The sequence below is a fragment of the Phyllostomus hastatus genome, unplaced genomic scaffold (assembly GCF_019186645.2).
Source record: "Phyllostomus hastatus isolate PE091 unplaced genomic scaffold, TTU_PhHast_1.1 phas_scaffold_182, whole genome shotgun sequence".
In the NCBI taxonomy this organism is placed as follows: domain Eukaryota; kingdom Metazoa; phylum Chordata; class Mammalia; order Chiroptera; family Phyllostomidae; genus Phyllostomus; species Phyllostomus hastatus.
Genome location: NW_025334013.1, coordinates 6,789,658 through 6,810,755, shown reverse-complemented (window position 1 = coordinate 6,810,755; position 21,098 = coordinate 6,789,658). Strand labels below are relative to the sequence as shown.

General features: G+C 56.0%; 2 protein-coding genes across 9 annotated transcripts in view; one reads left to right on the top strand and one right to left on the bottom strand.

Moving 5' to 3' along the window:
- Positions 1-8,317, bottom strand: part of CLCN6 (chloride voltage-gated channel 6) — a 37,611-nt gene extending 29,294 nt beyond the window's left edge. For both annotated transcript variants that reach the window (XR_006787985.1, XM_045859296.1), the window contains exons 1-4: positions 8,054-8,317; positions 7,206-7,265; positions 1,540-1,605; positions 1,155-1,220 (exon numbers count right to left, since the gene is read on the bottom strand). Coding sequence is in view for 1 of the 2 variants with exons in the window: in XM_045859296.1 (XP_045715252.1) it covers positions 1,155-1,220; positions 1,540-1,605; positions 7,206-7,265; positions 8,054-8,140 (279 nt within the window). In the remaining variant the exon portion in view is untranslated. The remainder of the gene's footprint in view (positions 1-1,154; positions 1,221-1,539; positions 1,606-7,205; positions 7,266-8,053) is intronic.
- Positions 8,318-8,435: 118 nt separating this feature from the next.
- Positions 8,436-21,069, top strand: MTHFR (methylenetetrahydrofolate reductase). Of its 7 annotated transcripts, none has more exons than XM_045858897.1 (12): positions 8,436-8,542; positions 10,828-11,079; positions 12,178-12,416; positions 13,207-13,317; positions 15,770-15,963; positions 16,671-16,921; positions 17,219-17,353; positions 17,549-17,729; positions 17,945-18,127; positions 18,825-18,926; positions 19,696-19,815; positions 20,163-21,069. In XM_045858897.1, the coding sequence occupies exons 2-12, from the start codon at positions 10,838-10,840 to the stop codon at positions 20,358-20,360; spliced, it is 1,956 nt and encodes a 651-aa protein (XP_045714853.1). In that variant the 5' UTR covers positions 8,436-8,542; positions 10,828-10,837; the 3' UTR covers positions 20,361-21,069. The 7 variants fall into 7 exon arrangements, with proteins under 7 accessions (XP_045714853.1, XP_045714852.1, XP_045714850.1 ...); XM_045858896.1 differs by having other exon boundaries at positions 8,453-8,542; positions 10,825-11,079; XM_045858894.1 differs by lacking the exon at positions 8,436-8,542 and adding an exon at positions 10,405-10,568.
- The last annotated feature ends 29 nt before the right edge of the window (positions 21,070-21,098 follow it).

The following is a 21,098-nucleotide window of genomic DNA, read 5'->3' as shown; positions in this document are numbered from 1 at the left end:
GAGGCCTCATGAATGGCGTTAGTGCCCTCTTAAGGAGACCCCAGGAGGGAAAGGGAATTAGGGGAGGGGAAAATAGGGGCAGGGGGTTCACTGTATGGTGACAGATGGAAACTGCACTCACAGTAACGAACACTCCGTAGTAACACAAATACTGAATTATAACGTAGTGTGCCTAACATGTAGTAGTACATACTACACCAACTTTACCAGGACTACAAAGAGAGAGACCCCCAAGAGCGCTCTTGCTCCCTCCTGCCAGGGGAGGACAGAGCGGAAAGGCGGTCATCCACGAAGCAGGAGGCAGGCCCTCACCGGACACTAATCTGCTGACCCTGAATCTTGAACTTCCAGCCTTATTGAGAAATAGACGTCTGCTGTTTAGGCTACCCAGCCGGTGCTGTTTCTGTCACAGAAGCCCGAATGGGCTAAGACAAGCCCCTGCTCAAACACCGAACTGACGGAAATCAGCTGTGACGGGTTATCACTCCAGCGGACGACTGACTTCGCCAGTTTCTCTTTCCAGGTTTAACCACAGTTAAGTCAGCAGTTCCGGCCCCAGACCTTGCGTTACTGTGGTCTCGGGTAATGTTTCACAATCTTTTGTTGTTGGTGATTCCTCTGTGAGTGTGCTGACTCCGGAACTCCGAGCATCGGGCTTCCCTTTGCCCACGGCTGCCAGCTCTACCTTCTAGAAAAAAAACCGGCAGTGTGCAGGCAAGCAGCCCAGGACAGCACAAAAAATTCCCTGAGATCGATGGGGTCCTGTTCACACCGGTGCACTGTCCTGTAGGGAAGGGCGTGATGCTCATAGTTTCGGTCTCACTGCTTTGCTTTTTCCCTACAGAGTGACCTTGACGGCCACTGCGTACTGTCCCTCCCAAGTTATCTACCTGATAAGACCATCCCTTATGTAAGGATCAGGGCCTGACCAAACCTTTGAGTGCTTTAAAGAACACCAGAGCTGTATGACTCACTTTCATTTCATAAAGGGAAAGCAAAAGAGAAGTATGAAAAACAGGTTATTAATTAAAAAAAAAAAGGAAAAAACACAAGGCAGGCCCTGTTATAACAAACAGCTTCTTCAGCAGGCCCAAGCTTGACCTCTGACCCCACCCCCCCTCAGCCCACCCTCCCTCCCATGCCCGCCGGCTCACCAGACCCGTGCAGACTCCAATGGCAAACACCACCATCCACTTCACCGCCTCGTACCTGCGACTCTTCTGTGCACACAGGAAAAGAATGACTCAGTTTGTTAGTGGGTTCTGCTGGCGGCGGGGAAGGCACACGCCCTGGCCAGCCCACTTTGGAGTGAGGTTCACTCGGGCAGCGGAGATGGCGAGGGCGGCGATGTCCCAGGCGGAGGGCGCTCTGCAGTGCCAGGACGGGGGCTCTGAAAGGCTGGGCCAGCACGTGCTCTGGCTGGCAGGGCAGGACGGGGGGCGAGGGCACCCCGTGAAGGAAGTTAAAAGGGCAAAGGGGCAGAGGCGAAGGAGCTGTCGTAAGACCCGCTCAGTCCTGAGAGATCGGTAAGAGGCCCACCTTGCTATCCACGGTCTCCAGAACTTCCAGGTAAGGGTCATTGATGCAGCGGTCATAATCCAAACTCTGAAAGAGGGCCATGCAGGGGGAAGTCACCGTACAGTGTCAGGGTCCCATTTCGAGGAAACAAAATGAAGGTCATTTGCGCGTCAGCGTACATAAAGCAAAAGCATCTGGGAACACCGGTGAGAGTGGCCACCTCTGAGGTGGTATTTTAGGAGGTGTTCACAGCTGGGTATTGTCTGGAATTTTCACATCAAGCACGGTGCATTTTTTACATTAAAAAATATTTTTTCCTGATTACACGACAAAAGGCCACAGTAAGAAATTCTGCTGGGAAACTGGATTCATCCATGAGTGATTAAATATACATATTTCAATCAAGTGAGTGACATCCCATTCTAGGGCTAGGAAAAGAAAATGTTGAAAGGCATGAATATCCCTCATACCAAATATTTATAGAAATGACTGGTTAACTAATTATCTGCTTGATGGCTTTGTCTAACAATGCTGCGAGTCCACGAACATTTGAAAGGTGTTCAGATGTCCGGAACAGGCGCATCTACAGAGACAGAAAGTAAGTTAGTGGCGGCCTGGGGTCAGCAACAAGGGGGATGGGCAGTGACCCTGCTAAGGGGACGGGGAGGCGACGGGATGATCTAAAACGGATTTGGCGATGACCACGCAACTCTGACCACACTGAACATGCCAGTGAGTTGTACCCTGCAAGGGGGTGAGTTGTGTAGTCCATGAATTACATACCAACCTAACCCTGAATACAGCTGTTCAGAGGGGCAGCTAGCAACAAATGCAACGCCAGAACACCAATCTTTTCTTCCTTTTTTAAATAAATCAGTCGAGAGCCTAACACTGTAAGTACGTCCCAGTGAACTAACTATAGGAGCTGCTGTTATAATCAGAGTTACTTCTCCTTTGCCGTGACTAACTTCCTCTTATTTCCGCTGTATACGCTGCTCTTTGGTTTGGGAGACTAATAACTTTTTAGAAAGTTTTTTTACAGGTGTCCAGTAGGGCTGCTTCCTGTGGTTATGAGCAAAACAGCACCTGGCCGTGGAGGCAGGTGGGGGCTAAGACTCAGCCCAAATTCAACCAGGCAGGCACCTAGCGCTCACCCAAAAAGCATCTTGGGTGGGCCTTGATCTGGGGATGTTGTTATGGCCCAGAGAGGTGGGCCTTTTACTCTAAGTCCTCTGCTCCGAGGGGTGCCTTTCTCTAATCCAAAAGAGCCTGTGACCTGCAAGAAAACAGTGCTGTTTGGAACCCACACCATCTAACTCCCAGAGGACAGGTAGGAAGTTCTTCTTCAACCCGCCTCTGTGAATGGACGGCAAAAAGGAGAATCTACCATCTCGTAACACCCCACCTCACCACACAAAGAGCCAAGTACGTGGGATGAACTCTTACTAAGGTGAGGAGCACATTGTAGAAAGATTTTCAGCAGAAGGGGTTTCAAGGTGAGCCTTAATAACCACCGTCAGAGCAGGCTTTTCTAAGGAAGTGCCTGGCTAAATGTGCTTTCATACAAAGCTCACACTCTCACGAAGCTCTAATACAAAACATGGCTAATTGAGAAATATTAATGACTCACAGAAAAGAACATTAACTCATAAAACTTACGTAAGTATGCATATCAACGGGAAGTAACTGCATTACAAATGTAAGTTGCAACTCAGTGAAAGGGGTGGAGGCGGCTTGGGACCAGCAGGGTCCACGGTGGGTGGGGTGGGGCGGGGCGGGGTGTGGGAGCCCCCAGGCACAGGAAGAGGAAGAGGAAGAGCGCTGGGATGGCGTCAGTCCTGGGAACAGACAGGATGATATCACCAGGTTTACTGAGATGATAATACAGTATTCAGCATCTTATCCTTATCCCTGCAAACCTCTCAACTATGTACAGCAAATGAGTATTTTAAAAGTGTAAGAAAATACATCCGTGGACACCAGGCTTTCTGACTCACTAAAAGAAGTCCCATTGGAGTGGCACATTAAACCACACCACGGTGGGGCAGGCAAATTCCAGAATCCTGATTATTTTGTCAAGTACATTTCAAGGGGGAAAAAAAAAAGATGGAGGAACCTGAAGACAGAAGAGATTTAAGATACAAATCAAATACATGCGATGTGAAGACCTTATTTGGGACCCGATTCAAACAAACTATTGAAAAATACACGTGACATTTGTAAGACAACTGGAAAACTGGACATTTGATATCAAGGAATTATCGTTAGTTTCATAGATGTGAAAATGGGTATGGTGTTATGCCAAAAAAACAAACAAACCAGCCCTTACTCTCTAGAGATGTATGTTGGATTATTTATGGATGCAATGATGTCACGTATAGAATTTCCCTCAAAATAAGATGGGAGGGGGATGAGGAAAGAGTGAAGGAACCACATGGCGTGAGCACAGCTGAGCTAACAAAATTACTTCAGTCAGCATGGGCTGAAACGGGAGAAATCGATTTTATTTCACTTTACTGAGCCCGAAAACTTAAAACTCTTGAAACTTTCAGTTTGTACATCAGTGCCTGAAGATTCTGCACATACACTCTCAAGAAGCCTCTGAAGGTTTTAGGAAAGAATGCCCAAGGATCCAGGTTGCTGACACCTGAGAGATCACCGTCTCAGACCAACCCAGAGGTTAAGAACGCAGGATGGCCCTGCCTGGCATGGCTCCGTGGACTGAATGCCGGCCTGCGAACCAAAAGGTCACCCGCTTGACTCCCAGTCAGGGCACGTGCCTGGGCTGCAGTAGAGGGCCCGCAAGAGGCAGCTGAGCCATGTTTCTTTCCCTTCCTCCCTCCCTCTCTAAAATAAATAAATAAAATCTTAAAAAAAAAAAAGAATGCAGGACTGATTTTTCTCAAGAATGTACTTTTTACTTGTAAAAACTCTCAACTTTTCTATTTTCTTCAGAACACTGTCTTAAGACCCTCGAATAAAACTCTTGTCATTCAATTTTTTTAATGTAAATTTTTTAAAGATTTTTTATTTATTCACTTTTAGAGAGGGAAGGGAGGGGGGGAGAGAGAGAGAGGGAGAGAAACATCAATGTGCGGTTGCTGGGGGTTATGGCCTGCAACCCAAGCATGTACCCTGGCTGGGAATCGAACCTGCGACACTTTGGTTCGCAGCCCGTGCTCAATCCACTGAGCTATGCCAGCCAGGTCTTGTCATTCAATTCTGATGAAGCCTCCCGATCCACCCACCGTCAGCAGACCCGGAAGTGGATGGGAGCAGAGGGGAAACAAGGTCAAGCCCAGTGGCGTGATGAGTACGGGGTTCCGATACACTCTTCTGTCCATTTTGGTATATGTTTAAAATTGTAAAAAGTTTTTTTTTCCTTTCTTTCTTTGTCTTTTTTTTTTTTTAAGCAGGAGTGGAGATGCTATGTGTGGGCAATATAGTCTCATGCCCTCTGCTTACATGCCTCCAAGGTGCTCGGTACCACTTGAAACAGCGTGTGGTTGCCTTGGATGGAGAGAAAAGGCAGGGTGTCGCCCAGCCCCTCCATGCAAGCCCTTCCCCTGGCTGGGGATGCCCTTCTAGGACTGTCCTCAGTGAAGCACTGCCTCCAGGCTCTCAGTGTGGTTCCTGGACCAGCAGCAGCAGCTGCAGCACCTCCTGGGAACTAGTTAGGAGTGCGAACGCAGTCCCACCACAGGCCCGCTGAACAGAAGCTCTGTGTCTTATAACAAGGCCTCCCTTGGACTGTGATACGTGATCAAGTTGGAGGACCATGGGAGCGGAGGACTGGATGAGAAAACTGACCTGAGATCCCAAAACCATTGCTTTGAGTTTGTCTCCTCCATGGGTGGAGTGAAGCTGGGAATTGTATTTGGGGTCAGGGTACGGGAGGGGAGAGGTGGCTGATGTTCTGTGGGCTGTGTGCTAGCTAACACAGAAGTGAGGGCTTTTGCCCTGGCTGACATAGCTCAGTGGATTGAGCGCAGGCTATGAACCAAAGTGTTGCAGGTTCGATTCCCAGTCAGGGTACATGCCTGGATTGCATGCCACGGCCCCCAGCAACCGCACATCGATGTTTCTGTTTCTGTTTCTGTTTCTCTCTCTCTCTCTCTCTCTCTCTCTCTCTCTCTCTCTCTCTCTCTCCCTTCCCTCTCTAAAAATAAATAAATAAAATCTCTAAAAAAAAAAGAAGTGAGGGCTTTCATTTTTTTAAAAGATTTTATTTATTTATGTTTAGAGAGATGAGGAGGGAGAAAGAAAGGGAGAGAAACTTCAAAGTGCAAGAGATACATCAACCGGTTGCCTCTCCCATGCCCCCAACTGGGGACCTGGCCTGCAACCCAGACATGTGCTCTGACTGGGAATCGAACCAGCAACGCTTTGGTTCACAGGCCGGCACTCAATCCACTGAGCCACACCAGCCAGGGCTGTGATAAAAGATTTTAAAAATGTTCATGCTACATGACAAATCATAATAGTTATACCAAATTCTGCAATAAAAGATGAACTATTAAGAAAATCAGTCTTAATATATTATTGCCCTAGAGTATTGAATTTTTAAAGTCTACACGACATTTTTAAGAAAGTATTAAACATATTCGTGATCATTTCACTTCTTGGAATTAATCCTAAGGAAGCAATTAAGGATGAACAAGAAAGGATGGTCACCACCATGTAGTTCATCAAAGAGAAAAGTCAAATTAAATAAATTGTGGCACAATAAAATAATATTCCCCTATTTAAAAAGATAGTGTAGAGAAGTCCCTAGTGATACAAAAATTGCTATCAAGTGGGGAGAAAAAGAGGTTAAAATATTCAGTAGAATCTCACTTCTGTTACGCAGAAGGAAGCATGTATGTCTGTGAACCAAAGGGTTGCTGGTTCGATTTCCAGTCAGAACACATACCTGGGTTGTGGGCCAGGTCCACTCAAGAGGCAACCACACAATGATGTTTGTCTCCTCTTTCTACATTCCTCTCTCTCTATAACTAAATAAAATCTTTTTTTTGCAAAGCATGTATAAAAAAGAATATTTAATAAGGTAGTAATAATCATCTTTCAATGAGCAGGATTATGGGTTTTCCTCTAGCTCCTTTTCATAAATAGTTTCCATCACAATGATGGCTTTTTTGTGTTTTCAGAAGTCATTACAAACTGATTACCTTATGGCTCACCCCAGCAGTACTAAACACACACACACACACACACACACACACACACACACAATCTACAAGTCCCACATGGAAATCAGAAGCCACAGTCAAGAACGCTTCAGAGAGAAGCTGCTCAAGCAGCAAACAATCTTCTGAACACTAAGTTCTCCCAGAAGAGAAGCAAGGTCTACCGGCCCACGCCTGCTATGAGCATACACTGTCAGTGGCTTTGACTCTGGGTCTCTGAGCTGTAAAAGCAAGCAGTTTAATGGCAAACTCATACTCTATCCAGGTTAAGGCTCTAACAGACCCATGGAAGCGTGGAGACACCCAGACCTTGTTTTGCAGTTGAGGTGAGAGAAGGGCTTGTTAAACAGCCCCTTCCCCAGAGGGAAATTACCCCCTACCCACTTACTCCCTGGGACAGAGGGTCAAACAGCACCTCTAGTTGGAAACCTCATGCTTCAGTCTTAAGGGACCAGGTCATTCACCGCTTTTGTTACTCAAGACAGCATCTGAGAATCTCACCTCATAGTCTTTCCTTGGAAGGATCTCATCCTCCTCCTCCTGGGTTTCTCCAAGGATGGTCTAGAAAAACAGATCCATGGAAGGAAGACCCTTTTAATGGTTACACGTGAAAGGGGGCAGGAGTGTGTCTACTGAAATCAGTTGCTAGTTTCTAAATCATCTGGAGCCATTATCACCACAAAACAAGACCTCACAAACAAAACAAACTTTTGGGATGGGGGGCGATTTGGGTGGGGATCCAGCTGAGCTCTTCATTTCTATTACTACGTTCTCTAAATAACCAGTGTTGTCTTGTCTTCAGAACACGTGAAAGAGGTCCACTGTCGGCTTACGGGGACGGGGCCGGGGGCGGGGGGGGGGATCAGATTCCATCTGATAATGTGCCGAATCTGAAAGTGGAAGGGACCTGTCAAATCTGAGGACACAGCAACTCCGGTTTTCCCAGGGTGCTTTGCAGGGAAAAGCTGGATTGTTAATGACCCAGAAAGGGTTAGGGATACAGGGAGAAAGGACTGGAGAAATTAAGCCAGCTGCATGATAAACACAAGGTCCAGTGAAAGGGCTTCTGCCGAAAAGACTTCTTTCATTCAAAACTCCTTTCAGATGGAAATAAGGGAAAATATGTATAGGATTAATTAGAGCTAGTCTGGATTCTCTCTTCCACTCCAGGGATGAGTTATGAGAAAAAGACTACAGACTCGGGCACGGGAATCAGGGCAGATTCTGAGAGAGCCCAGGATGCGGTCCCCACCTGCTGGCTCAGCTCGACCCAGCCCCACCTCTGGCAACGCCTCTCACCGTCCCTTAGCAACCGCCCCTTCTCCAGCCCGGCTCCACCAGCATCTTACCAGCTCCTCCGGGGTACGGGTCTCACGCTCACCGCAGCAGCAGCACCACCTGCAGCAACAGCACAAGGACCCCCTGCACCCCGCCATCTTCCTCGTTTACTGCCACTCTGGACCCTTATGCCAACCCCCCCACCCGAGATCTGCGCCTCACGTGACTGGGCCCCGGAGTGTCACGTGGCCCTCTCGAGCTTGGGGACCAGACGTGGAATGGCTGCAGACGGGTGGGACGAGGGCCCGCGTCACATGACGGGCGGTGGAACTGCCACAAACGAGAACGCTGGGCGCGGCCATGTTAGGGGCGGAGCTTCCGGTCGCCCGTGAGGGTGGTTTCGGCCCTCTGGCCCCGCCTCCCTTAGCAACAGACTCCAGGGCCACGCGACTCCTGCGCCACGCCCCTCCTCCCGGCCTTCCGCCCCCTCCGCAAGCGCCTCCGCAGCGGCCGGGCATCTGGGACTGGCGCGCGTGTTCTGAGACACCCGCGACAGCAGGGTGAGTGACGGTGTGGCCTGGGCTTGTCGGGTAGAGAGACCTGGCATCCGGGGACCACCACCTGGGACGGGGACTTATTCGTGCGCACAGAGCGATGGGGGCCGGGCTGCACTCTGTAGATGGGGGCTCCGGCCCGAGGATGAGGCGGCCTTGAGAAAAAGATGGTGACCCAGCACCCCCAGGACCCGCGTCCCCGCTCCCCTCCCATGACCCAATGACCTGGCGACCCTATTCGCGCCCCTCGAGCCACCTGGGCGCTGGAGGCGTTTTTCCGGCTCCAGCTCTTTAAACCTGCCCGTTCGCCGAGCATCTGGAGAAGAGCCTTGGGCCGCTGGCACTGCCGCCTCTGATGCCCACTGCGTCGGGCGCGCACAGTTGTGGGTTTCATATGCCCCCAGTGGCACCGATTAAGTGAGCTCTCGGTAAATGACAGACGGTTATTTTGAGATCGGAGTGACAGCGCCGGGCCGGCTGGCGCGCATTGCTGGCAGTCCCATTTCATTGTGGCAGTCACTGGAATAGCAAGATGCCTGTCAAAGGCAGGAAGCCGCCCTGGTCTTGGAGCTCTGAGACAAACCTGCGAACCCACAATCACAGCCCAGAGTGCTGTGCGAGTCCAGCTCCAGATGGATAAGTAATGGCATGAGAAAGCAGGGGGAGAGAGGGCGTGTGCCTGGCGCGTCCTGGGAAGGCAGTAAGTCTTTATTGAACGAATGAAAGAGCAGATAATTTGTTGCTGGGTCCATCTCCCCGCCCCACCCCCACCCCCTCACTCTTAATTTTGTTTCAGCAGACAGGCAGTGGGCACTCTTGAATTCTTGGGAAGGGCCAGGGAGTCTGATCTTGACATTCCCCCTTTTTGGCTCCCAACGGTCACCCTCACTGAGAAGCTGGAGTTTTATGTCAGAATCAAAAGGGGGGTCCCCAGGGAGAGAAAATGCTGGCACAAGTGTTCTGAGTCTGGTCTTGGCTTATGGACTTTGGATGTGTCGCTATGTGTTAGGCACACTTGTGTGTGTTATGCGCACTTGTGTGTGTTTCAGAGGAGCATTGGATTTCGTCCGCTTCGCAAGGCTCTAGGACCCCAAAGGGGTTAAAAACACCAGCTTGGCAGTGGAAGTTCCTCGAAAGGAATGAACTTGGCCCGATTATCCCTCTGATCTCCGTGTTACCACTCCCCACGCTTCCAGGACTGCGTGTTTGCACGTAGCCAGGCATGAGTAGCGCTTTGTTTCGTTTTTAAGTATTGGTCTTACTTGTCCCACTGAACTGCCCACTGGCACTGTGCCCGCCCTCTGTCGGCCGGCCTGTGGTTGGCACCGCCCAGGGCTTCGGATGCTGTGGCCGTGCCGTCACCGTCCTTACTTTGACTGACTTCAGTGGTGTGTGTAAGTGGTGGTGTGCCTGGAAGGCAGCCTGTGTTCCGAGTTGGACACAAATTCATGGCCTTCCTGAACTGGGTCGGGCTACTTTTAGAACCCAGCCCATGTCAAGTTCCAACGCGTGACCTGGTCCTTTTGGAGTAGCGTGAGCTTGGGAGAAATCTGGCTGACTTGTCGAGCCCTCACTCCGTCCATCCTGCACACAAACTGTTCCGGGGAACTGGAGATGTTCCCCGCACAACCACGCCCTTCCATGCCTTCTTTGGAGAGAGAACTGGTGACCCTGAACGTCTGTAGGCCTCCTCCCACCAGCCCCTGCCGTCTCCGGCCTGAGTTCCCCTCCTTCCATCTGCCTGCGGCAGCTAGCGCCTCAGCCCTCCCTCTTGCTGGGAAGCCTTGCCCCCACCTCTCGCCCCGCCCCTGACGTGGGCCCCAGCTCCAGCTGTAAGCCCTTCCTCAGTCACTGCTCCGCCCCTGAGTGCTGGGGAAGTTTCCTCTTTCTTCCTAGCCCAGTCTGGGTCCAAGCTGGCCAGGATGGACCTTCTAAATCCGGAGGTCCTCCCAGCCGGGCATTGCTGGCCCTCCCTAGGAATGCGGGCCTTGGAAGCTGGCATTGTGAGCCTGTCAGTGCCCCCCTCCATCAGGTAGCTGTCACTGAGGATCCTTGGGCTGACGGTGCATATTTCCGTACGGGCGGGGGCTGTCATACAGGGAACCAGGCTACAGAGGAAGGAAAAGCTTGGAGCTATGGTGTGTGGAGCCAGCCGGTAGGGGCATCGGCACGCTCCCCCTCGGCAGCCTTAATCCTGCGTGGAAATGCAGCACCTCTCGCCTGACCCTGCCATTCGGGGGTTAGGCTGCCTGCCGGCTCCTGACACCCTCTGCCCCCATCCCGTGCAGCAGGGATTCGGCCATGGTGAACGAACCCAGAGGGAACAGCGGCCCCGGCGCCCCCGGCGCCCACTGGGAGGGCAGCAGCTGTGGCATCGAGAGCTCCAAGGATAGTCTGAGAGGTTCCTCGCCAGGGCTGGACCCCGAGCGGCGGGAGAGACTCCGGGAGAAAATGAAGCGGAAGATGGAATCTGGCGACAAGTGGTTCTCCCTAGAATTCTTCCCTCCGCGGATGGCTCAGGGAGCTGTCAACCTCATCGCAATGTGAGTGGCTTTAAGGTTCGGGAGTGGGGCTGGACTAGAAGGGGGGGTGGGGGAGAAAGTGCACGCAGGGCCACTGTGACCCGGCAGGAAAGGCAGCCAGAGGGGACAGGAAAGGGTAGTAAATGCAGGCTCAGTCACTCGATCTGTAGCTTCTCGCTTGGCAGCAGAAGTCCCCCCCAAGTAGAAGCAAGCATCTGGATTTTTAAACATACTCTTCAGTGGGTTCGAAATTGATTTCTCGGCATCCAAGCTGGATCATGAGTACCGTGTAGGAAGTCACAAAGCAGCAGCTCGGAGGACATTTTCACCAAGTTAGGAATTTGGATTACGCGTCTTGAAATCTAGAAATGCCAACTGAATTACATTAACACTTTATGAATTGCAGTTCTTTTAGAGTTGATGCTTTTTTTTTTTTTTTTACCACTCGTGCATCTCATGTTTCACTCCCGGGGCTTGGAGTTGAAGGCACGGGACATTTAAATGCACCATAGAACGGGCTGTGACACAGCACGCGTGCACAGCCGTGCCACTGGAGCCTAGTTCCGCACCGGGGCCGCGCTCCGCAGTGCTGGCGGCTGCAGCACTGGGACTGGGGAGGAGGGGCCGCGGTGGAAACTTGTGTCTGCTGCTCCTCTTTTTTCCTGCTCCTAGAAGGAGGCTCTGCTTGCCACACCGAGGGTTCGCCAACCCTTGGCCATTGAACTTTACTCAACCAAGATAGAAACAGGCAAGCACTTGGAAAAGTCTACAGTACTACTTTCAGGCAAAACGGTCACATTGTTGTTGTATATTATCTCCACAATCATAGTAACACAATAATAGCAGTTCAGCTGTAAGAGCAGAGAACTGTTCTAAGAGCTGTGGGGCCATCTGTCGGACTCTCCTCTGTTGCGTTGTAGAAATGAGGAAACTGAGGCTCAGAGAGGTTAAGTAATTTCCCCAAGGTCACACAGCGAGTAAGTAGCAGAGCCAGGATAGGAATGCACGGTGGTCTGATGCCACCTGCTGTGAGGCTTCTCTAACTTCCGGACCCCATGGGAAGGTGGTGATGGGTGGGGTGCCCCCAGGAACCTCTCTTCAGAGAGAAATTCCCTACAGGTTTGACCAGATGGGGGCAGGCGGGCCCCTGTTCATAGATGTGACCTGGCGCCCCACCCAAGACCCTGGCTCAGACAAGGAGACCTCCTCCATGACGATCGCCAGCACCGCCGTGAACTACTGCGGCCTGGAGACCATGCTGCACATGACCTGCCTCTGCCAGAGCCGGGAGGCCATCACGGGCCACCTGCGCAAGGCCAGGCGGCTGGGCCTGAAGAACGTCTTGGCGCTGAGAGGAGGTGTACAGCTAGCGCTACTCTCTGGGGTCTTGCTTTCCTCTTGCATTCCTCTTCTGTCCCCAAAATGGCCCTTCGCTTTTCTCCGGGTCCCACGCTGAGCATGCTTAAGGTCCCATCCCCGCTGGTAGCATCCATAGGCGCGGCCCAGATGGAGTCACCTCTTGACCTCTTGACCCCCACGTTCAGTCGGGAATGCAGCGGGGGCCTGACAACACGCTGCCCTGGTGGCGCGGCCGCCTCCACCGCCGGCTGCTCCCAGCCCTCGGCCCCGTGAAGACGGCACTTCTGGCACTTGTCCCAGAAGTGCAGACGGCTGCCTGTGCCCGGGGCCACGAGAGTGGGCAGAGGGAGCCTGCGGGGTGGGCGTTGTGGCCTCGTGTTCCCGGCCACAAGACCGTTTCTCCCTCAAGATAAGCAGAAGATTCTCCCAGGAGGCAGGAGCTCCAGGACGGTGGGAGGGTGCACAGTGGGGTCGGGCAACGGTGCCTGAACGCAGCCAGGTTTGTGTGGGGGGGCGGGGGCGCAGATGCTCCAGGCTAAACTAAGCATACCAGCTGTCCCCTGCTGTCCCCTGCTGACCGCTGCCAGCCCAGCGCCTGGCTCGGTAAACGCCTGGCAGGCTGGGCACCGCCTTCCCCGCCACGGTTTACCAAGTGCTGTGCTAGAAAGAGGAGCCGCCAGCTTGAATACCACGAGGCTCTGCCGTTGAGGAGCTCACGGACCCGGGTGTAGGGGTGGGAGAAGGAACAGAGCGGCTGAGCCCCAGTGACCGTGACCTTCACCCCCCCAGACCCCCCAGGTGAGCAGTGGGAGGAGGAGGAAGGAGAGTTCTCCCATGCCACAGACTTGGTGAAGCACATCCGCAGGGAGTTTGGTGACTACTTTGACATCTGTGTGGCAGGTGAGCGGCCAGAGTGTCCCCGTGGGTGGGGACAGAGGGGAAGGATCGAAACACCCCGAGAGGCACGCCTGGGAGTACTCAGTTCAGGGTCTGGCCACACAGTGCTACCGGGGCCCGAGCCTGCGCTGGACGAGGGCAGCGCAGAGGCCAGCGAAGCGAGGCCCTGACTCACGCTCCGTCACCGCCACCCGCCCCAGCCATCCCCGCCCTTCCAGTTTCTGACTCTCTGCCTTTTCCTGCTCTTCACCTGTTCTTCTTCCGTAAAACGAAAGAGGAATATTTATTCAGGAGGCAGAGTCTCTCAGAACCTAAGGTCAAGCCCTGACCGGTGTGGCTCGTTTAGCTGGGCGTCACTCTGCAAAGCAAAAGGTCACCAGTTCAGTTCCTGGTCAGGGCACATGCCTGGGTTGCAGGTTCGGCCCCTGGTTGGGGAGTGTGAGCTCCTGTCTCTGCCTCCTGCTGCGCACAATCTCGCTCGTCTGCTCCTGAGGGCGCCTGGTCAGTTCTAGCTAAGAGCCCAGACTGATCGACAGGCCTCAGTGTCCATTCCAGATTTTCAGGAGAGAGAGTCGGGTGAGCTCTACTCCAGCGCCACTGGCTGCAGCTGGGGGCAAGGCCTGCCTGCTGGAAATGGGTGGGGCGGCCTTCCTTCCTCTGTCCACTGCCCAGGGCTGGGGGCCCGGCCTCTCACATGGGGGCTGGGGACGGCGGGGCAGCTGTCCATGGGAGCCCTGGCACGTCATCTTGGCTCGACACTTTTTTCAAACAATTGAGGGGAAATGATATTTTTTATATTAAAACAAACACAGCCATATCACGGAGTCGAGTGTCAAAGCGATGTGAACTTTAAAAACTAAGCCATGCAGCTTCGAGGAAATTGCTTGTTGCGGGCGACCTTGGACTCAGTCCCAAGCCCCACGTACCCTTCCACTCCGCTCAGCCCCGCAGGGGTGTCTGGGTGGACGGGTCTGGGCGGAGTTAGGGACAGGGCAGGCGTTTCTGAGCGCTCGCGTGGCCACTGCTCGCACGGCCGCGGCCCACGGTCAGCTAGTTGGGGGTGAGCACGTGTGCAGCGGGCATCGGACGGTCACGAGTGGAAGCCAGCAGAGCTGTGCACGTGCAGTTGCCGTGTGGTTCCGCGCATTGCGCCCGCTTCAGTGGGCGAGAAGGGGGATCGGTGGGTGGGAAAGCACCCAGCTGACCACAACAGGAAAAGCATACAGGGAACCGAGCAAAATCCAGCTCTGTGCAAATGCTACATTTGTTCGGCGGTGTCAAAGTTTTACAGCCACAAAGTTTCAGCTGGTAAAACCTCTTTGTTTCTGAAATTCCTACTGGAAACGTGGCCTTGTGATTGAAAAGTGTGATTCTGGTGCTTAATCCTCCCTACCTCAGCTCCCCCTACCTCAGCTCTCAAAACAACAGCTTTTACCACCACTTTTCATGACTCGGGGTTTCCTCGGAACGAAACTGCCTTATCACAGACACGCAGCTTGGCGACCCACCAGCCTGGGTCCCAGGCCTGCCCCCCACCTGGCTTGGGGTCCTGCCCTCGCTGGGCTCAGGCCGAGGAAGCCAGCGTCCTGCCTGCAGCTTGTGGTTTTGGGCAGGCAGGGCCGATAGTGCGTTCAGGAAGGGGTCCTGGAGTTTCTGGAGCTAGTGAGGAGCCCAGGGCACGTCTGCTCCCACCTCCTGGGCAACCCCAGAGTCCATCTTGGCTGCCCCAGTGTTCTCACGCCCCAGAAGCGCATTGTTTTGTGGGGCCACTTGGTCCGGCGTCAGGCAGCCCCCAAAACTGGTCCTGGTTCTGCCAGCAGAAGCATCAGGGAACAGGACTAATAAGGAACAGGACTGAAGTGAACCTTTTTTTCCCCATGAGGGGCCATTGGTCATTTAGAAATAGTAACCACGTTCTCTTGATTCGTTTCTCCAAGCAAAACACCGCTTTCTTCAGTTCCCCCTCGGGTAATGCGGTGTCTGACTTTTCACTGTCTCAGAGCTCTGAGCAATCGTCATGTTAAGTGAAAAGCACGGCTGTAACCCGGTGCCTGGCGCCCGGCACAGCACGAGCACTGCCCGGCTGTGCGGAGCATAGCCTTTCCTCTGTTCCATGGCCAGGAAGCACAGGCCTGGTTTGCCCAGCCGGTGGCAGGGAACACGAGGTAGGACAGTGTGGGGGCTGTGGAGCAGTTACCCCCCCACTCTAGGGAGGGTGGCTGTGAGCCACCTGTCACCAAAGGCCATCTCCGGGCCGAGGGGCACGTCAGCTGTGCGCCCAGCCACTCCCCGCGCCCACCTGTCCGAGCTGCCCACCTGCCCGAGCTGCGGTGTTGGAAAGTACGCGTCCGGATCCGTGGAGGTGGGGGGTGCTCTCTGCTTCCAGCTCCGATGTCTTCGTCACTCACCTGAGGCAGGTGCAGCCAGCCTCTCCCTACCGTCACCCCTTTGGCAGGGTACCCCAAAGGCCACCCTGATGCCGTGAGCTTTGAGGATGACCTGAAGCACCTGAAGGAGAAGGTAACCGCGGGAGCCGACTTCATCATCACCCAGCTCTTCTTCGAGGCTGACACGTTCTTCCTCTTCGTCAAGGCTTGTTCCGATATAGGCATTACCTGCCCCATCCTCCCCGGAATCTTCCTTATTCAGGTGAGGGGCCCAGGAGGGCTGATGGCCTCCTTCCACCCCCACCGCCACCCCGTCCTTGCACAGGCCAGGGCCCAGGGTGAGGTGCTCCGTTCACGGTCAAGTTCTTTGACACTCACGGGACTTCCTGTCAGGTGTTCCTTGTAAAATGTCTCACCACCCCATTTTGGTTACCTCTTAATCCCCCGCTCCCACCAAAACAGCAGCAGTACCTGCTGGAGGGGCTTCTTGTGCTTTGGCTTAAGTGTCCCTACGAGGGGTTGTTACAGCTGTCACCCTGAACCTCGACTAAATCAGTGTCTCCCGGACTCTGCTGTCATCAGAATCGTTGGACTAGCTTTGTCAAAGACAGACTTCCCGATCCCGTGCCTGGAAGTTCTGACTTAGTAGCTCTGAGGTGGGGCCTGGAATTTGTATGCCACTTCTTAAGTTTTGCAGCTCATTCTGATGACCCCGGAGGCTTGGGAACCACCGGGGCCAGAGGGCTGGCTCAGGCCAACGGCAGGAACGCTCTGAGCCGCTGCCGTCCTCAACGGGGTAGGAAAGGCAGGGCCAGGCAAGCGTCCTCGTACAGTGTAGTCTGTAGTGTAGTGGGTCATTCCATGTCACACTGCCGTTGGCCAGGAGACCTGGTGGGTGCAGGACAGGATATCAATAGGGTGAGACACGGGGTGGGACCCGGCCCCACAGCCCCCTGGTGTCTCGGACAGAGCTACCACTCCCTGCAGCAACTCGTGAAGCTGTCCAAGCTGGAGGTACCGCAGAGCATCAGGGACGTGATCGAGCCGATCAAGGACAATGATGATGCCATCTGCAACTATGGCATCGATCAGGCCGTGAGCCTGTGCCAGAAGCTGCTGGCAAGTGGTTTGGTGCCAGGCCTGCACTTCTACACCCTCAACCGCTTGAAGGCCACCACCGAGGTGCTGAAGCGCCTGGGCATGTGGACGGAGGAGCCCAGGTGAGGCCAGCGGCCCCGAGTGCAGGCCCAGGAGCCCCAGAGGCAAGGCAGCGGGCAGGAGGTCAGAGAGAGGTCACAGAAAGCATGTGCCCTGGCAGTGCCGGCCGCCCGGGGGTGCCGGGGGCGCCGGGGGCTGTCTGCCAAGGCTGTCGGCACACTCAGGGTTCCGGTCTCGGCACGAAGTTCCTGTGCACCCCAAAGTTACCAAGTCAGGTGGAAGAACCCAGGCTCGGTGGGCTCCTGCCCCCTGCCCCCTCCAGCCAGCCCCTTACCCTCCCTGTGCCCGTTCTCACCCAGGCGTCCCCTGCCCTGGGCTCTCAGTGCCCACCCCAAGCGCCGGGAGGAAGATGTGCGCCCCATCTTCTGGGCCTCCAGACCAAAGAGCTACATCTACCGCACCCGGGACTGGGACGAGTTCCCCAACGGCCGCTGGTGAGGCCGGCACGCGGTCCTTTGCGGATGGGGCCGATGGCTTGGGAGGCGGGCGGCAGGAGGAGGTTGCACGCTTACCTGACCCCTGGGGACAGGAGTCCCAGCAGTGGTCCCCTCGGCAGTGTGTGGGACAACTGTCTGCCGGGAGCTCGAGGTCTGGAGGGTGCCTTGACCTCTGGGTGCGTTCTGTGCCAGGGGCAACTCCTCCTCCCCGGCCTTCGGCGAGCTGAAGGACTACTACCTCTTCTACCTGAAGGGCAAGGCCCCGCGGGAGGAGCTGCTGAAGATGTGGGGGGAGCAGCTGAGCAGCGAGAAGAGCGTCTTCGACATCTTTGTGTGCTACCTCTCGGGGGAGCCGAACCAAAACGGCCATCCAGTGAGTGGCGCTGGCAGGCACCCCCGGCCCCGTCTCCCTGTGGTCCCTCCCTCCCTGGCCTGGCCGTGGCATCTCAGCAAAGGGAATCCCCACCTGAGGGTCCGGAGGGGCTTACGGAGGCAGAGACAGGCTGGATCTCTGATGGCCCGAGGGAGGCAGGGACCCAGGCTGCCAGGTCCGATTGTCACCCCAGCCCGGTCCCCCCCCCCCCGCAGGTCACCTGCCTGCCCTGGAACGACGAGCCCTTGGCAGCCGAGACCAGCCTGATGAAGGAGGAGCTGCTGCGAGTGAACCAGCGGGGCGTCCTCACCATCAACTCCCAACCCCGAGTCAACGGGGAGCCTTCCTCCGACCCCGTCGTGGGCTGGGGCCCCAGCGGGGGCTACGTCTTCCAGAAGGTGTGCGGCAGCCACCCCACCTTGACCGGCACCCAGGGGCCCTTCGTGCTGAGCGGTGGCGGATGGGCTGGACCGGCTGCTGGGCTTCCCAGAACCCTCCAGTCTGCGACAAGGGATTACAGGGCCCGCCCTGCAGGATTACGGGCCTCAGAGCGAAGGAACTGAAACGCACCCAGTTTAACCTCCGTTCACACCCAGCTTAACCTCCGCTCACACCCAGCTTAACCTCCGCTCACACCCAGCTTAACCTCCGCACGTGCACAGCAGCTGGTGCCAGAGAAGCCCTCGAAGCCCCGGCACCGCCCCGTGGGTGGGCGGCGGGAATGTGGCAGGCCTCTCTCACCAGCCTTCGCTGGCCAGGCTGGGCCTCCTCCGCGGCTTCTGAGGCGGCTTCTCCGGGGCCTTCCCCAGCTGGGAGCGGGGTGCAGCGGCCTCTCCGCCCTGTCCAGCTGAGAAATTCCACGTACCCACTCCGCCCCCCCCCACCCCGGTTGGCATGTGTATCTGCCGACTCCACAGTCGTATCCGATCCCTGTGGCCGGCGCTCGTCCCGAAGCCTTGTGTCCTACCACGCCTGTGCACACGGGCCCCTCCCTGGGGATGGTGAGGGGCGGGCGTCTGACCGGTGTCGCCGAGCACCGAGGAGGCGGCCTGCGGGGACCTGGGGTGGCGTGACGGGCACCTGCCTCCCCCACAGGCCTACTTGGAGTTCTTCACTTCCCGGGAGACAGTGGGGGCGCTGCTGCGGGTGCTGAAGAAGTACGAGCTCCGAGTCAACTACCACATCGTGGACGTGAAGGTGGGCCGGCTCGGTGGGGAGGGGTGGCCCAAAGGCCCCCACGGTTCCGCCCCCACTGGTCAGGTGTTGCGTCCTGGCCCCGGCCGATCCTTGCGCTGGACAGACAGGAGGACATAGGCAGGCCCCAACTCAGCTCCCCGTCTAGCGAGGGAGGCCCGTCGGTGGATCGTTAGGTCCATACAGTTCAGTGTGGGATGCTCGGGACCCTGGGAGGTCACGGAAGCTCCTTGGAGGGTCCTGTGTGGCCTCAGTCTTTAAGGATGAGGAGGCGAAGGGCATTCCTGGCAGAGGCATCGTCTGCAGGCCTGGGGGCGTCAGAGTGAGGCCGACGGGAGCCGGGGTCTCCGTGGTCCTGTTTAGAGTCTGGGTTTTCCCCGAGGGGTGGGGGGAGCCTTTCCCTGCAGCAGAGGGACTTGGCTCTGAGTCTGATCTCAGGCGGGTCCCAGTGGACAGCTGATGACTGGCGTGGTGGGAACACGGGAGCCAGAGACCCAGGGTGGGGTCTTGAGTAGAGGAGGGAGGTGTGGCCGGGCTGGACTCGTGGGAACGGACTGGAGAGGAAGCGGACGAAACTCCTGGGTGTGGCGCTGACGGAGGCCCAGGGAGGGAGAAGGAAATGTCCGGGATGGCCTTTAGGTTTCGGTTTACGGAGTGGGAGGGCGGGGGCACGCAGGGTGTGGAGGGCGGGCGCTCTGGGCAGTGAGAAGGCTCTAGCTGTTTCTGCCACATCTGCTCTGACCTCCCCTCTCTCCCCACCCCCCACCCACAGGGGGAAAACATCACCAATGCCCCTGAGCTGCAGCCCAACGCTGTCACGTGGGGCATCTTCCCCGGGCGGGAGATCATCCAGCCCACCGTGGTGGACCCTGTCAGCTTCATGTTCTGGAAGGTGAGGGGGCTGGGAGCCAGCCCGCCCTGCCCTCATGGGAAGCCTTGGACAGGCAGTACGGCTGGGTCCCCAGGGTGTCGCTGGAAGCCACACTCCCACAGCCGCCAGCCGGGGCCCTTGTGGCTGCGTCACAGTTTATTCCCGGGCAGGGCGGTGGGAGGCGGCCCTGGCCACGGGCCTGATTCTATTCTTGGGAACGTGCTGTCGGGCTGTGGCAGAGGCTCTGCGGCGCGGGGCGGGGAGCCCTGACCCAAGGGCAGCCCTGCTGACCTTGCCTGTGTGTCTGCACCCGTGTGTGTGTCTGTGTGTATGGCCGTGTCTGCGCCTGCGCTCCCGGGCCCGTGCAGGACGAAGCCTTCGCCCTGTGGGTGGAGCGGTGGGGCAAGCTGTACGACGAGAAGTCCCCGTCCCGTCGGATCATCCAGCACATCCACGACAACTACTTCCTCGTCAACCTGGTGGACAACGAGTTTCCGCTGGACAGCTGCCTGTGGCAGGTGCTGGAAGACACACTTGAACTTCTCAACAGACCCACGTCGGAATGAGAGGGTTACTAGCTCCGTGACCTTGCACCCCGGCACCCTCAGCTCGGGCCAATCACGTCCCTCCCACCTTTCTCCTCCCGGGGACTGGTTCTCCTGGGGACACCTGTCTTTGTCCCTCCCCAGGCCCGGGCTCCACTCCCCCGCCTACAGCGGAAGCTAGACCGGTGCGGGGCTTCCGGGCTCCGGCTGGACCTGAGTCCGCCCCACGTGGGAGCCTGGTGCTCCCTGCTCAGCTGGGAGATTTTGCTCTTTCGTGGGGAGCGCCTCCGCCCTGCCGAGGGCCGCAGTGGGTGGGTCACCGCCTCCCCAAGAAGGGAGGAGACTGGTTATTGCTGACTGAGCCGTCTGCTAGGAGCCAGCCCGAGACTGCCAGTGACCTTACACTTGGGGCCTGGGGAGACGGGCAAAGCGAACACGGGCAGCGGGCACTGGTGGTGTTGCCAAAGAGCTGTGGCAAAATGAAGATGTCGCCCCCTTCCACCTCCGAGACGTTGGCAGCCGGGCACTTCCTCCTTGTGTCCGGGGAGGCGGACACTCCCTGGCCCCAGGCCCCTGGCGGGTCAGGGACCGCAACCTAATGACACAAGCATCTCTTGCCACCTCCCACCTGAGAGCTCCGCTGGGCCTTCTCCGCTCTGCAATGCTGCTGTTTGAAACAGTTCTCTCTGGATTCTGGTGGCTCAAGAGATAAAGTACCTCTTAAAGTGTCCGAACCTTCGTGCGTGGCGTAGCCCCCGG